The sequence below is a fragment of the Hyperolius riggenbachi genome, chromosome 4 (genome assembly GCF_040937935.1).
Source record: "Hyperolius riggenbachi isolate aHypRig1 chromosome 4, aHypRig1.pri, whole genome shotgun sequence".
NCBI classification, from domain to species: domain Eukaryota; kingdom Metazoa; phylum Chordata; class Amphibia; order Anura; family Hyperoliidae; genus Hyperolius; species Hyperolius riggenbachi.
In genome coordinates, this window is record NC_090649.1 from 397,935,820 (window position 1) to 397,953,016 (window position 17,197).

The following is a 17,197-nucleotide window of genomic DNA, read 5'->3' on the forward strand; positions in this document are numbered from 1 at the left end:
TCCTCTCCCTCTAAAGGCATGTGCAAACGCCATACCACCGCAAACGACGGGTCCTTCAGACCCTCCCGCTGAGCGGATCGTTCATACAGCCTTATCAGTCTGCCGACAGCACATACACACGTGCTACTGTGGGCTGAATGTCTGCCCAGCGGGAGGTTCTGACAGACCCGTTGTATGCGGCGGTATGGCGTGTGTAGGTGCCTTAATAGTTTTAGCATAGACCCTGAGCAAGAATGCAGACCAGATGATTCTGATAAGATTAGCCACATGCTTATTTCAGATGTTTAATTCAGACACTACAGCAGCCAAAGATGTCAGGAGGGCTGCTAGGCAACTGGGATAGCTTAAAAGGAAATGCATATGGCAGCCTCTACATACCTCTGGCTTCAGATTCCCTCTAGGTACTTTTCACAGTGATCAGTTGTGTTGCGTTCGCTGTGACAGCTGGAGTACAGTGAAGCATATAGTTCAATGAAAAGTAAGCATTACATCTACTGTTACTTTGTGTGTTGTGATAATGCTCTGCTTGCAGTGCGTTACCATGCCTCTCGCCATTATACCGCAATGCCAATGACACCTGCCGGTTTACTGCTACGCCCCCTATGAATGTCGCAATAGGTGTTGCCTTACAGAGCAGCAGCCGTAATGCTGCACTGCAGCTCTTGGCTGTGAACAGGGCCTTGAAGAACGACTGAAATGAGAAGAATATGGAGGCTGCCATATTTATTGCTATTAAAGGGGAACTGAAGTAAGAGGTATACGGAGGGTGCCATATTTGTTTCCTTTTAATCAATACCAGTTGCCTGGCAGCCCTGCTGGTCTATTTCTCTGCAGTAGTATCTGAATAACACCAGAAACAAGCATGCAGCTAGTCTTGTCAGATCTGACTTTAAAGTCTGAAACACCTGATCTGCTGCATGCTTGTTCAGGGGTTATGGCTAATAGTATTAGAGGTAGAGGATCAGCAGGGCTGCCAGGCAACTGGTATTGCTTAAAAGGAAATAAACATGGCAGTCTCCATATACCTCTCTCTTCAGTTCCCCTTTAAACAATACCAGACTCCTGGCATCATGTTGATCTTTCATGCATCAATAGTGTCTGAATCCTACACCTGAAACAAGCATGCATCTAATCTTTTTAGATTTTTGTGAGAAACATCTGCTCTGCATGCTTGTTCAGGGTCTATGGCTAAAACTATTAGAGGTAGAGGATCACCAGGACAGCCAAGCGATGTGCATTGTTTAAAAGGAAATAAATATGGCAGCCTCCATATCCCTCTCACTTCAGTTGTCCTTTCACCCACTCCCTACTACCCACAATCCCCATCTTGGAACATAGTATTTCCTATGTACTAATTGTGGTTAAAATGGTGATGCCTTGCAGCTGAACAGAGACAGAATTTACACTCTGCATTTTTTGTCTTCCAGATTCCACATCCATCTGTATAATGTAGACAGTCTGATAGGCTGTGTGCTGCCTTATCACGAAAGCAAAATGTTTGTACGAGTTGTACAGCTATTGAATATCTCAGACCCAACTCATAAATGGCACTGGCTGCATCCAATTCAGGTAAGTCTGAATCATTTTACAGTAAAAAAACATACAAATAAAAGTTCAAAGATGCAGGCTTACCTTTCTGATTATCTAATTTCTTTATGCAAAGGTTTAAAAAGATTTTCAGGACATTGTCAAGGTTTATTAATATGGCATCGGTCCTAAGTACTAATTTGTGCTATGTTTACCAACTGCCTGCTAAAGCCTGAACCAATTTTGATCGACCAGTAATTTGCCAATTTTACCGCTTCCATGTAGTGTGAGGGCCAACAGCTTTTTGAATACTTTAAACAGATTGTGTAGCTAAGCTCTCAAACTATCTGTGCTGTGGTGTGCTGTTAAGACAGCCTATACTGTATGTAAACACAGGAGTTTAACCTTGTATGTGCTTCCATGAAACCAGGAAGTAACAGTTTTGCACCATCTCAGGAGTGCTGTGGGCTGCAACAAATACATGTTTTTCCTGTAAAGGTTATCTTTTAGAGCAGAGAGAAGTACTGAGTTTAGGTCCCCTTAGGTCCCCTTTAAAGCAAACCTGAAGTGAAAATAAACTTATGTGAATGTGTGATACAGCTAAGAAATAGAACATTAGTAGCAAATAAAGGAGTTGCATATTGTTTTCCAGTGCATGAAGAGTTTAAAAAAACTTCAGTTATCTATGCAAAAGAGCATCTATGAGCTCTTCCACCCACTGGGTCGAATACAGTCCTGTTTTCTGAAGCACTTAAACAGCAAAGAACCAGTAAGAGACAGCTTGAGATGAGGTTTTACTGCAGGAACATTCAAAGGGTCATCATTTCTGCTTTGTTTTATAGTTTAAAAGACAGAGTGCTATCAAAACAGCAAACTGTGACAGAATGATGCAATTTTATATATATATATATATATATATATATATATATATATATATATATATATATATTTATATTTTCTATCAGAAAATAAAAATATGAGTTTCCTTTGCCTTTCCATTTCTTTGCTGTACTACACATACAATTCAGTTGTTTTTTGTTTTCGTTTTTTTTACTTCAGGTTTGCTTTAAGAAAAAAAATCTAGCTTTAACCACTTAAGTCTATCTGGACAGATCTATCTGTCCAGATAGCCTGCCCTGCTGCCGCTGAGCCGCGCGCACGCGATCGCGTGCTCCCACCGCCTTCCGTTAGCCGGATATCAATGAATGGGTACACTGTTCCCGTTCATTGATCTACCGTAAGTCCCTGTATGAAAGAACGACACATTCAGCGAGACCGCTCCGTCTTTCATAATGTCTCTTCTCTCCCATCCACGCTTTATTTCCGCTTGCTTAGTAGTACTATGCGTGCAGAAGTAAGATCCGAGGGCATCTTGTGGCCAAATAGTAAAATTACATCTGGAAATAAAAAATTCCAGATAATTACATTTTTTTTACTGTTAAAATTAGACCCTTACCTCCTACACTCCCCGATAGCTACACAAATTTTTTTTTTTAAAAAATACAATAAAAAAAATACATATAGTTACCTTAGGGACTAAACTTTTCTAATATGTATGTAGTAAGGTATATTACTGTTATTTTTTAAATGATGGGCTTGTAATAAGTGATGGACACAAAAATGAAAAAATGCAACTTTATTTCCAAATAAAATATCGGCGCCATATATAGTGATAGGGACATAATTTTAACAGTGTAAAAGCTGGGACAAATGGGCAAATAAAATACATGGGTTTTAATTACGACAGCATGTATTAATTTCAAACTATAATGGCCAAAAACTGAGAAATCATTATTTTTTCCATTTCTTTCTTAGTCTTACTGTTAAAATGGATTTAGAATAAAATAATTCTTAGCAAAATGTACCACCAATAGAAAGCCTAAATGGTGGTAGAAATAACAAGTTATAGATCATTTCAGTGTGATAAGTAGTGATAAAATTATTGGCAAATGAATGGGAGGTGAAAGTTGCTCGAATGCATAAGGTGAAACAACACTGTAGGCTGAAGTGGTTAAGAGCCATCTTCCTGAATTCATCTCTAGAACATGCCTTTTGTTCCTTTGGTGGCATAGTACATGCTGAATGTACAGATAAGTGACATAAATTATTAATTGCATCCTGTGCAATCCTAGTTGTGCCTGGACACTCTGGAATGATAAAAAATCACCCCCAGTCTATACCATGTAATGTGCACTTGGTGCCGACCAGACTTGTATTTTTGGAAAGTACACAAAGGCCCAGGCCTTGGGTGACTGGGCTGCTGCCCAGGGCGGCACCTGGACAGGAAATGGGGTTGCTACAAATGAGAAGCAAGGCATGAAAAGGGGAAGCTGATGCCCTAGGGAGCTGTACATGAAATAATGGGGCTGCAGTACATGGCTGTTACACATGGAAGAGTGAGCTATACATGGAATGGAAGGGGGCTGATATACATGCGAGGGGAACCCCAACATATTTGGGTGGAAAAATTATAAATCCAGCCTTAGTAGCAACTACAGGTCTCACCCCAAGATCTATTGCTGCATTTTTTACACACAAGATGGCTGACAGTAGTCTCTAGTCGAGTAGCACGGTAATGTGTGTGTTTTTGCACATGTGACTTTCCAGCCATTTATGTTCAGCTGTAGTGTAATGTACTTTCACAATCATAATGTTTGCATCCCTTCTTGCTTTGCAGAAACCAGGAGTTCCACTGGCCAGAAGCACGGTAATCACACACTGCTACAAGGATATGGACTTTTTGGAATTCATTTGCAGCTTGGTCACCAAATCTGTCAAGGTTTGTGTTCGCTATACCAGTTGCCAATACAGTATTCTAAATTTAATGGGCCTTTTCAGGCAGTTGTTTGGAAATGTTCGCTGTATAGACTCCCTCATTGAGCAGCATTTACTGTTCTACAGAGAGGGGTGGATGCGCAAGCGTCCAAACTTAGCGGGAGCTTGGTTTGAAGAACAAAGTAGATATTAGGCTCAGGCAAATGATTCTTGGTTCTTGGCAGAAATCAATCCCAGCAATGTCGTGAGACCACCTGTATATATTTTATTTCCAGCTGAAACAAGTGTACCTGAGGTATATAAAATAAAAGCATTGATACTTACCAGGGGCTTCCCCAAGCCCTCTTCAGGCTGTGGGCTCCATCACCACCCCCAGGCTGTGGGCTCCATCACCACCCCCAGGCTGTGGGCACCATCGCCACCCCCAGGCTGTGGGCACCATCGCCACCCCCAGGCTGTGGGCACCATCGCCACCCCCAGGCTGTGGGCACCATCGCCACCCCCAGGCTGTGGGCTCGATCGCCACCCCCAGGCTGTGGGCTCGATCGCCACCCCCAGGCTGTGGGCTCGATCGCCACCCCCAGGCTGTGGGCTCGATCGCCACCCCCAGGCTGTGGGCTCGATCGCCACCCCCAGGCTGTGGGCTCGATCGCCACCCCCAGGCTGTGGGCTCGATCGCCACCCCCAGGCTGTGGGCTCGATCGCCACCCCCAGGCTGTGGGCACCATCGCCACCCCCAGGCTGTGGGCTCCATCGCCACCCCCAGGCTGTGGGCTCCATCGCCACCCCCAGGCTGTGGTCTCCATCGCCACCCCCAGGCTGTGGGCTCCATCGCCACCCCCAGGCTGTGGGCACCATCGCCACCCCCAGGCTGTGGGCACCATCGCCACCCCCCAAATCGCTCCGGTCTTCCGCTAGTGGTCAGGTAACTTTGTCCAGACACGAATGTGCGACCCTCTTGCTTCAGTTGACCTTGTCCTGAATGCTAGGTCATGTTACATGAAAATGCCCTCTTTAGAGTGTCTGTAAAATCATCTATTGGGAAACTAAGAATAATTGAGAATGGCTTACAGACTCTGGGTCCTTTCACAATATACATGTTGCGTTTTGTTAAAAAGTCTATTTGCACTTTATAAGTGCGATGCGACACCTACAGTACATTGAAAGTATGTTTTACTGCCACTGTACGCACGCACCATGTTGAGTAAATGCGCAGCATGCTGTGCGTGTGACATGAAGGTACCAAATAAATAAAATTGCTTTGCGTTTGGGATGCAGTTATATTGTTCATTGTGATGGACATGGGGCCTCTCCAATCCTCTTTCTGTGCCCTCAGTCGGTTATTCGACCAATTGGTTGAATACACCTTAGGGAGTCCTCATGAGTGGGTCTATACTGCGCACACTTGAGTCTAGGTTTGTGCATGCACAAACAGATCTGCTTATCTTTAGAAGCATTTGGGGTTGCAAGTATTTTCGAAGCCTTACCGAAGACTCCCGAAGGAATGGAATTTCAACAGGAGGCCTGGGAAAGATGGGGGATCCAGACTAAGCCATGTATATAACTTGCATATTGTCATCTGAAATGTTCTTTTATGATCAAATAGGGTGACAGTTTACCCCCGGTAATCGTACACACGTTGCTGGCTTCTCTATTTATCTATATATTCTGTGTTCTGGAGAGGTTTAGTATGAAGGATGAGCAGGATAATCACAAATGACCAGTTTGGGCGAAAGGCTACTGTATGTTTGTAGCCATGGTCCTACTCACTAAATGCTACCGATTTCTGCTCGGCACTCATAAGGCATGCCAAACGGCTTGTTTCCTGGACTGCTGGTGATGCTAGGTATGTCCTCATCAATATCTCCCTCCCTAGTCACCGATATCTGTCTGATGTCTCACAATGTTTTAGAATTTTTGAGAGCAGTATTGAAACATTAACAATCTGGTTTTTTTTTGTTTTTCTGCAGATTCTTTCTGACCAATCTGAGAGCGCAGGCAAACTGAGAGTGCTGATATCTTTTTATGCCACAACCATAGTGGCGGCTTTGGAAAATGCTGAGAATGTTTCAGAAACTTTTGTTGCAAAACTCCTTCCTTACATTCAAAAGGTATAGTTATATTAGCCTAGATTTAAGCCTGGTACACACCTTCAGTTTTGGTTGACCAATCATTGACCATTCTGAACACCTCCATGTAGTATGATGGTCAACAGATATTGAACCCTATGAGCAAACACTCATACTACGTGGAGGCGGTAAAATTGGTCTGTGATTGGCCAATCATAATTAAAAGCGTGTACCAGGCTTTATACCTTTGAGGCATCATGGAGAGTACTTAACCACATTTTGTGTTGCTAAAATTGGGTGTAGTCTACTGCTGTTGTGTTTTGCTTGCAAAATTTATCTTTGTTGACATTGGAAGATATTTTAATTGGTTGTTTTTATTACCAAAATCAACTAGAAGTTGTAAATTCGATAAGCAGTACAATTATTCATAATGTATGCACTTAAAGTATACCCGAGGCTTCCTCCAGCTCCCTCCAGGCTGATCGCTCCCTTGCCATCCTTCTCTGCTAACTGGATCATTCGAATTTTGGCCCAGAAAGTCCTTCAGTTGGTGGCAGTCTGTGCAGGCACAGTCCAGCCGCGCGCGTTCCCCCGTCTTGCTCCCATTGCCATGCATGGCCTTGCATGTGCAGAACGCCCCAGATTGGAGGACTTTTGGGGCAAATTGTTTACAATCTAGGGGAGGAGGAGGACAGCAAGGGAGCAATTAGCCTGGAGAAGGGGCTGGAGGAAGCAATTCTGACTGAATTTAGCAATTCTGCCAAATATCTGCAAGAGGGCTTAGTCCACTGTAGTTACACCCTGCATGGCATGTATGTCAAAAGGGAATTTTGTATTTTATTTTCCAGGGGTTGAAGTCTTCACTTGTGGATTATAAGTCTGCCACATACATGATAGTCTCCCAGCTTGCAGTGAAGACAACCATGGAGTTCTCATTGGTTAAAGCTCTGGCCTCTCAGATCAGCCGCTCTCTTCTTAAAGCTCCCTCTGTCCTCCGGAATGGTGTGGGCTGCCTGATCATCCTCCTGCAGAATCAGCAGTCAAAGGATGTGGGGAGAAAGTGAGTAACTGGAAATTTTTGCATTATAAATGTCTGGTGGCCTTTTTGCTTCAATTACGTGATCATTTTATCGAGGTCTTTTTATCGAGGGCTTTTTGGCGCTCGCCGCGCACCGCGTAGTGTCGAAGTTTGGCGCAGCTATAGCAGTAATGCTATAGTCCGCACCCTGCACACGGGTAATTTAGGTATCCGGCAACTGACGCAGGGCTGTGCAGTCCGGAGCAATTTTTGGGTACCTGGAGTCGGAGTTGGAGTCGGATGATTTTTGTACCGACTCCACAGCCCTGGACTGCCGGACCCAGATTTACTTTTCCCCCTTAGTCTGCTAGCCATATATAAAATGTATTGGGCTTGTTCACACCAGTGTGATGCTGTGAGACATGCTACAAAACGTCCAGCCAGTAGCATTTCCTTTTACTGGATGACAAGTCAAATTTGGAAATAGTGAATTAGGCTGTGCAGGTAGTCCCTGGTTAACAAACCAGATAGGTACTATAAGTTTGTTCTTAAGTTGAATTTGTATCCAAGTCCTAACACTGCCTCCAGCATCCCCCTCGGGCCTCTTGTTTCCTCCACTGTGTCACCCTGTATCTCCAGTGTCCCTCTCTCACCACCTGTGCCTGCACTGTGCTGTTCACTCACCTCCAAGGATGTCCCATGCAGCTTAGACAAGCGCTGTCATCTTCACCATTAATGTAGAAGTGACATAATTGCGACAGTCATACCGTTTGTATCGGCGAGTTGTTTGTAACTCTGAACATATGTAACCCGGGACCACCTGTATAATGTGCTCAGGCCATGGAGTATACATACTGCCCACTAGAAGTCAAACCGTGGAAGAACAATGACCTATCTCCCTTCAGTTCTCTTGCGACTATTACTTCACTAAAATGAATCTGTTTTTGCTATTTTGGAAAAAATCCTTTCTTTTGTTTTTTTTGTTTTGTTTTCTAGACCATTTACTCATCTATGCAAAGTGCCTGACTTGGTCACTGCACTACAGGACATTTCTGGCTCATATGATGCATCCCCACTGTTAAAATACCTTCTGCCAAACTTGGCCAGAGCAACTGTTAACTCATCATCAGGTATGTAGATCATGGATGTATATCTAAATAGTATCTGACTTTATATTTCTGGATGCTCCAAACCACTCGATCTCCATAATGCAACCCTTCAGGTTGCGAAATATTCTGAACTCTAATCCCTGCCTCATGCAACTAACTGTCCATAGGACACTAATTACTGCCAAGGAAAGGATTAGGATACTCTCCTGACAACCCAGGAAGATGGATCCTAGCGACGTCCCTCGACGACGAGCGCTCCTCCATCCATGTTCCTGTGGGCGGGTACATGAGACATCATGCGATGACACAAGATAGGCGGGAACGGGAAGTCAAGCAGTTGTGGTACTTTGCGCAAAAAAAGTGGGATCAGCGCATCACCAGGCCGCCTCCGAATGGCCTCAGCTCAGAGATGCGCTGAGCCCCCCCAGAGACTACAAACGCACCTTGAACCCAAACAGAGGCTCTGCATATACACCAAAGGAAAACTATTAAGTGGGAGCAGCTGACCAGAAATCAATCAATCAAACATAGCAAAGAAATGAACAGCGCTACTTAAAAACAGATGAGTGCTTACCTGCAAAAAAGTGCAAACCCCACTCATGGGATAGAAATACACAATGAGCATACACATGACCTGTCTACCACTTGGAGGATGTTAGTTTCCACTAACAGCTTGCATGCAATTTGTTAGGTACTCGTCCCTCCCACTGTCGAAGAAGCCTTTCCTCCATGGGAGGGGACCTAACACTAACTAAATTCTACCTATGCATATGCATAGCCTGGGCTTTTCCTTTGGTGTATATGCAGAGCCTCTGTTTGGGTTCAAGGTGCGTTTGTAGTCTCTGGGGGGGCTCAGCGCATCTCTGAGCTGAGGCCATTCGGAGGCGGCCTGGTGATGCGCTGATCCCACTTTTTTTGCGCAATTCTCAATTTTACTGGTAGCGCGCCCAGGCTATGCATATGCATAGGTAGAATTTAGTTAGTGTTAGGTCCCCTCCCATGGAGGAAAGACTTCTTCGACAGTGCAAGGGACGAGTACCTAACAAATTGCATGCAAGCTGTTAGTGGAAACTAACATCCTCCAAGTGGTAGACAGGTCATGTGTATGCTCATTGTGTATTTCTATCCCATGAGTGGGGTTTGCACTTTTTTGCAGGTAAGCACTCATCTGTTTTTAAGTAGCGCTGTTCATTTCTTTGCTATAGTTGTGGTACTTTGCATGGGGTCTTCAGGGATCTTAACGTTCCGATCTGCCCATTGTTATCACTGCGCGTTGCCAAACGTCGTTCTCATAATTGTGCACCTGTAACCACTGCTTGTGATTGCAGAAATGATCTCTCGTCGCTCAAAAGACATCACCATTTGATCTCTGAATAGATTTTTGCATTTAGAGCATGAGTCAGATCGATTAGTGAAAGTGAATCGCATAGGATTTTGCTTGTAGTGTGTGGGTCACTAGTTGATCGTCTTTCAGTCATTTATATTGAAGTTGATTCCCCCATAAAGTCGATCGCTTTGTCGATTTGAGTCAGAGTTGCTAGATGTGTGACTACCTTTTTGCTGTTTTGTGGCTATGATACCATGCAATAAATTAAGCTAAAATCTGAAATCTAGGTGGAGACCCGGCCACCACTATTCAGCTTTATAAGTCATCACCAGTCTTTACTTAAGTTCTGATAATATCTGCAATGTGATAAGAGGTATAGAGAGTTAATTTCCAGCTATGCAAGTAGTAGGGACAGTTTATAGACCAGTTTTTCTAACAGAGATCATCACACACTGTAGCTAATTTACAATCAGTATAAGGCTGGCCATACATTGGTCGATCTGACCAAAAGATAGATCCCTCTCAGATCATGATCTGATCAGAGAAATATATCTGAGCGAATCCATCCACAAACTGCATATAGATTTAGATTGCATCATTAAATCTATTAAAAAAAAGCTATGTAACTGCAGTCTTGCACTGTTCCACGTACTGCAACGCTATGGGCCATCGATCTCCCACCACTTCCTACCAGCTATAGATCTGAATCTTCCATCATTCCCAGTCTCAACCAACACCGCTAAGGATAGGGAGCTCAGACCTGAAAAACTCAGACTGTGTGCGCAGCCTGGGAGTACTGATTGATAGGAAACTAAGCTTCAGGAATCAAATCTCAGCTGTTGTGAAACATTCCTTCTTTCATCTAAGGAATATTGCAAAGATTAAACACCTAATTCCTTCAGAGGATCTTCCAACCCTAGTTCATGCCTTCGTCACATTAAGGTTAGACTACTGCAACGCCCTCTACACAGGCCTGCATAAGAAAGACTTACGCCACCTGCAATTAGTACAGAATGCCGCCGCCAGGCTGTTAACGAGCCAACCCCGCCATTGCCACATAACACCAACCCTGAGCTCACTCCACTGGCTACCGATAAAATGGAGAATTCTGTTTAAGATTGGCTTACTGACATTCAAATCCTTGCACAATCTGGGCCCTGGATACCTGAAGGACTTGTTGCAACTGCATCACACCCCCCACAATCTTAGATCAAAAGGACGCAACACCATGGTCACCCCCAGAGTCCACCTCAAAACCTTTGGAGACAGAGCCTTTTGTCATGCTGCCCCTACACCTTGGAACTCCCTGCCACACCCAATCAGGACAGCTCCATCCCTGGAAGCATTTAAGTCTAAACTGAAAACCTACCTCTTTAGTCTGGCATTCATGAACATCTGACTATCTCCTCTGTAACACAACCCAGCCTGCAACCCTGTATTAATCTGAGACACAGCTATGCGCTTTGAGCCCTATGGGAGAAAAGCGCTTTACAAATGTTATTGTATTGTATTGTATCATGTATGATCGGCCAATTTGATGCTTCTCAATGTTCTATATACCCATTAGTTGGTTGTTCTAGTTATTTAATCACTTTTTCTCTATAATGGAAATGAATGTTATTCTTAGCAGAGGAAGATGCGGAGGAAGCAAGTCCTGATGTATATAAAACCAGTCTTGAAGCAATTCTCCAGAATATTTCCCTGGATGAAGACTTGGCTAAACTGTTAGCTGGGTGAGTACACAGCTGTATTATTGTTGTGGTAGCTGCTTTATGAGGATAGTTTTACACTGCCTGTGTTGTGCAATGCGCTACTGATCACATGTAATTTACAAAAAACACAAGCACACTGTTTAAAATAGAAATGGTGGGTTGTATTTTAAATGAACATGCTGCATTTGGCCTGTGATTCCCTCTGCCTGAGCTAAATCACAAAACGCAATCGCAGAGAGTCGCATTGCAAAACTGCAATGGCATTGTGTTTGCGTTTTGCAATGTAAAAGAGCCCACGCCTATGCCTTTTGTGCATGTATTGCAGGCTCTCAATGTGTGTTTACTGTGCACTTTCTGTAGCGCTTTTCTGGATGAATTCCTTTCCTATGGCGAAACCCTCCAAGAAGACTCTGACAGAATGGCTGAGCTTGGGAAAAATCTGCTGCCTCTCATCAGGCTTCTGGAAAGCAAGTATGTAAATCCCTTACTTACATATCTAGTGAATGTGGGTAACCGGTTTACTGTAGTAATGGTGTCATTACTGTTCTTAAAGGGAACTTGAAGTAAGAAGAATATGAAGGCCGATTTATTGATTTACTTTTTATTTTATTTTTTTTCTAACAAATTTTGATTAAAAAATTTACAGCATACAAATGCTTACAAATATAGTAACAAATAAAAGCTTCAGCTACAGTAAGAAATAAGTCCAAAAGCATGAATTTAAAACCAACATTAAAGAGTCCACCTACTAGAACAGATCACAAGATCTCCAACTGCCATTTACTTGGCCTGTAGGGCTGGCAGAAAAAAACCCTTTTTGATCGATAGGTCAATTGTCAATCCTGGAGGCTGAAATATCAGAAAATCAACATACATGTATTGTAACAGCAAAAAAGAATCTGAACATGTGTATAAAATACTTACTTTTATAATAGACATGTTATAAGGTTTTTGATTATATTGATCAAATTCTACAAAACCATTAAGCAGCAATCGCAGCAACCATAAAAACAGAACAATCATAAACCATCACTGAACTGAGACTGGTGGGATCTCACTAATGATAAACTAAGAGTTGAATCTGATCAGATTTACATAAAGTCTACAACACACCTCATGATATTTGCCAGAGTTCTGGGAAAGCCAATCTAGCAAAATAAGATGAGCTATTTGTGTGCTGCATTGTTTGTTTACTTTGTCTAACCCATCTGCTAAATGGGGAGTAAGGCTTAAAGAGTAACTGTCAGGCTGCAGAAGCTAAATTAAACCTCTATTCTCCTGTGTTAAACAGTTTAGAAGGAAGCCCAAAAGCAATTAGTGAAGATAAAAATCTCAGTTACCTTTGATGTGTGCTTATCAGCAAGGCTGTTATTCTTAAGAAGACGCAAGCCGCATACCATACTGCAAAGCATTCTGGGGCTCTCCCCTCGGCTGCTAATGAGACGTTACAGCAGCTTGTAATCGCGTAGCACTGATAAATCTTGGGCAGAGTACACTGCAGGAGTCAGCTATTGTTCCTAGCCACATGGCTCATTAATATTCACTGCACACTGTGTTGTTCAAGTAGGAGCTTATCTGTGATCAGGAAGCAGGCAGGACATGACGACACATTTGACAGAAAAACATGGAGCCTACCATGAGCTGTCAGGAGCATCATTCTCTGCATATACTATATACAAATTCTGTGAAATCCAAACGTGGACAGTGAAATGCATATGTAATGTAAGTACAGCCAATCTTTAGCTACTGATATATGTGTTTATTTTCTCTGAGACCTTATACCTAACAGCTCCTCTTTAAGGCCCGTACACGCCTGATCAAAGGCAACGGCGGGTCCGTCGTCACCTCCCGCTGGGCGGGCGTTCCAGCGACAGTCTGGCGTAACCCTGGCGGATCGTTCAGAAACAGCCTTATCAGTCCGCCGACAGACTGTACACATGCCGGACTGTCTGCTGAAACCCCGCCCAGCGGGAGGTGACGACGGACCCGTCGTTGCCTTTGATCAGGCGTGTGTACGAAGCTTTAAAAGGATGTATCCAAGAGGTTTTAATTCATTTTTTGACATCCTTCCATAAAGAGGAAACAATTGGACAGTACCAAAGCATATGTTTAAGTGTACCAATCTCCTTTGTACACTTCCAATACTTAGGGGATGCATCAGTGGAAAAGGCCGCTAAACACCTCAGGTTAACATACCACCTGAAAGTGCAGTGCGAACACCTGGGGAACAGCATGACAGGTTAAGTATAAATGCACAGGAATCGTGGGGTGCATCTAACATTTGGGGGGGGAGGATGCAGCCCGGGGGCGGTGAGGTGGTGTCCCGAGGCCGAGTCCCAAAGATTTCATGCTCAAATCGGAGTCCGCCTGTGGTTTATTGCAGACAACAGATCTTTCTCCCATTAGATTCGATCAGAGAGAGATCTGTATCTTTGTCGATTGACCGTCAAAATCGCTAGATGTATGGCCACCTTAATATGTTTAGCCATAGACCCTGAACAATTATGCAGATCAGATGTTTGTTTGAAGTTTGACTGTATTTGCCACATGCTTGTTTTAAGTGAGGGGATTCAGATAATACAATGTCAAAATGATCAGAAGGACTGCCAGGCAACTAGTATTGTTTAAAAAGAAATTAATATGGCAGCCTCCGTATACCAGTTGCTTCAGATTCCCTTTAACATGATCAAGTGACTTCAGTGCTAGCAGTGCCATTCAGGTGAAAGCTGGAGAATCCATGCTAGTGATGTCAGTAGTGAGAAATATTTTCATGTGAGGTTTTTTTTATTATTATTTTGGATTGTATAATGTATTGCAATTTAAGCTTTTCTGTTTTTTTTTTGTAGGTACTATCAAGCTCTGGATTGTGTGCTGGAGGAACATCTGAAAAGTATGACCGGAGGTCAAGGAAAGGAAAAGCAAGATTTGTTCCATCAGTTCATTGCCCTGTCCACCAGCGGTGGGAAACATGAGGTTTGTCTATAACAGATATAGAAGAACCCTCCACATTCTGCTATGTTTTAGCTTAGTGTTTCAAATAGGGACTGTCTGAATACCTCTGTTCATGGGACTCGTGGTTGCATATATTGCAGTAACCATGTCCTTTCACCATCAGTTCTTCATTAGGATCTAGTGAGTCCTTCTCCATCTGGCAGATATGCCTGTTGGCCTTGTACAGTGTACCATATTTGGAGGACACATCTAGTTACAATTAGGACATGACAGAAGGTTGGTGTGTAGCTTCAAGTTCAGGTCTAGCTACATCACCTGCACAACACAAATAAAATGGTCTGCACTCACATCATCAGCAGTTATATAACCTCACTGGAGGTGCTAGGGGAGCAGGGCCTTCCTCTTCATTCTTTCAGTCAACCACGATTCTTCGTGACCATATGTACTTCTGCACGCCAGATGTCTGTCAATCAGCTGTTGCATAGACATGTTCATAGCTTCACATATGCTGTCTATCCATTTTTTAGCTACTGTCATGCTGTTTTTCTTTTGCCCTTAATTTTTCCAAGCATCAAGAATTTCTCCAAAGAATCTGGTCTTCTCATTATGTGACCAAAGTATTTGAGTTTGTAGTGGAGAAAATAATGGCAGCCCACTCCATCTAGTTTTCCTGTAGATTAACTGAACAGAAGCAACCAGCGTGTGACCATATATTACTGTAAAAATTAGAAATTAACCTTCCACGCTGTTTTTCAGCTTACAGCTGCCTCTGCACTAAAGCACATCTTAACTGAGAGGAATATGGAGGCTGACCTATTTATTTTCTGTAAGTTACCTGGCTGTCTTGCTGATACTTTGCATATTTTTGATTGACGTCTGACTGGATTAGCTACATGCTTGTTTCAGGTTTGTGATTCAGACACTACTGCAGCCATATAGATCAGCAGTATGCCAGGCAACTGGTATTTAAAAGGAAATAAACATGGAATCCTTCATATCGCTCTCAGTTCAGGTGTACTTTAAAAACAAGGACTCAGTAGAGTCCCATAAGTGGTGGTAATTTGCACTGCTGTGATAGTAAGGCTGCTTAAAATGCATTCATTCTTACTGCCTGTTGCATATGCAGGGCCCCACTTCACAGCTGTTTTAGTATGTATTTGTATGTGTTTTGAAAAAGAATATGTCTATGATGGTGTTTGTTGTTGTTGTGGATTTAATTGGTTTATGCTGTGTTTTGCTGAATACATTACCTTCTATAGCAATCTTTTTATAGCTTTTTGTTCTGTTACAGTTGTTGGCAGACTGTGACACATCACTTATGCTCAGCCTGAACCATCCCCAACCAGCAGTGAGGCACCTGGCCCTCCAGCACCTGAACAAAATCATTCAGACCTCTAAGGTGAGAAACTACTGACTCCGTGGGGGCATACCTACCTCATCTAGGGCTTGCAGAATTCCATAATTCCGTTGTATAGGATGTATGTGGCTTCACAATTATAGCTCGGAATTTGTTTACTTTATTCAAAAGCTAAATTACTCACATTTTTAGAAATAGATTCTGTATAGGATTGAAGGGATAACGTTGTTATGGACATAACAATCTTCATCCAAAATAGAAATGTGGTTTGTGCAGAGCTGCACTTTGAACCTTGAGTTAAACCTCTTCTGGTTAGATACATACCGTTGTAAGTGAAAGAATTGCAACCAACTGGGTCTTTGGTACTGCTCTGACAGACTTCAGAAGTACTTGTGTACTTGCTTCTGAAGACAAGCTCATCCGTACTGCTCATGCACGAACGTAGACTTGTGTTTGCGCAGTATGGATGTGCTTGTCTTTAGAAGTACTCTGGGATGCAAGTACTTCTGAAGACTGCCTGAGAAGTCACAAAGAGCTATTCAACCTAGTAGGTGAAATAATTTCAGTGGGGGACAGCGCAGAACCGAGGTGACGGATTAAAGATTGGGAATGCTCTATGGTATCCGGAGCCTTTCCTCTACTTAGGTATGTATCTAACCTGAAGCGAGGTTCCTTACCTCAGGTAATACAGCTGTGTCTCAAGACTCTTCTAGATGGTGATCCCTGATCATAGAACCGCTGACACGTTGCTGGCATGCTCTGCTCCATAAGCCGGGGGACCCAGGTAGTCTTGAGCAGCGCCCTCTGCACACCATGTTGCGGGGATGGGGGGCATGGACACAACAGGGAGCCAGCTGGCAAGAGCAGGATCACTAGTGCATGATCCTTACGGTCCTCTGCCAGTAACAAAACCTCCATAATCTATTCTGCTCCACTGACTTGCATATAAGACGAGGGGGTTAACTTTTCTGCACATATTTTGTGCTGAAAAATTAGGCTTACATGCGAATATATAAGGTATACAGTTCTTTTATGTGTTCAAATCTAATACTCTTTATCACTTGTATGTTGTGTTTATCTGTATTCCACAGCTTGGATTTGATGAATCTTTCATAAAGGAAGCTATTCTCACCCGTCTTATGGATGACAGTGTTGAGGTGGTATCATCAGCTTTGGACTCCCTGAAGGTAATCATGCATACTAATGGTTTTCTGAAGAGTGCTCTCTTTTCCACCGTAAAACTGAGCTGTCTCTAAAATTAAGTTAAAACTTGTGCTTTATTGTTTTTGTACTACTTTATGCAGTAAACAAGATTATCTGGAAAATAAAAATATGTTTTGTTATAAACAAC

The 17,197-nt window shown here is 43.0% G+C and overlaps 1 protein-coding gene across 2 annotated transcripts in view; it reads left to right on the plus strand.

The window, feature by feature from the left end:
* Positions 1 to 17,197, plus strand: part of HEATR1 (HEAT repeat containing 1) — a 92,593-nt gene that overhangs the window by 8,914 nt on the left and 66,482 nt on the right. The window contains exons 4-13 of one of the 2 annotated variants that reach the window (XM_068232257.1): positions 1,428 to 1,569; positions 4,205 to 4,306; positions 6,273 to 6,413; positions 7,220 to 7,431; positions 8,386 to 8,519; positions 11,453 to 11,558; positions 11,898 to 12,008; positions 14,384 to 14,510; positions 15,781 to 15,888; positions 16,938 to 17,033. In XM_068232257.1, coding sequence (XP_068088358.1) covers positions 1,428 to 1,569; positions 4,205 to 4,306; positions 6,273 to 6,413; positions 7,220 to 7,431; positions 8,386 to 8,519; positions 11,453 to 11,558; positions 11,898 to 12,008; positions 14,384 to 14,510; positions 15,781 to 15,888; positions 16,938 to 17,033 — 1,279 coding nt within the window. The remainder of the gene's footprint in view (positions 1 to 1,427; positions 1,570 to 4,204; positions 4,307 to 6,272; positions 6,414 to 7,219; positions 7,432 to 8,385; positions 8,520 to 11,452; positions 11,559 to 11,897; positions 12,009 to 14,383; positions 14,511 to 15,780; positions 15,889 to 16,937; positions 17,034 to 17,197) is intronic. The other variant, XM_068232258.1, reaches the window with a different exon arrangement.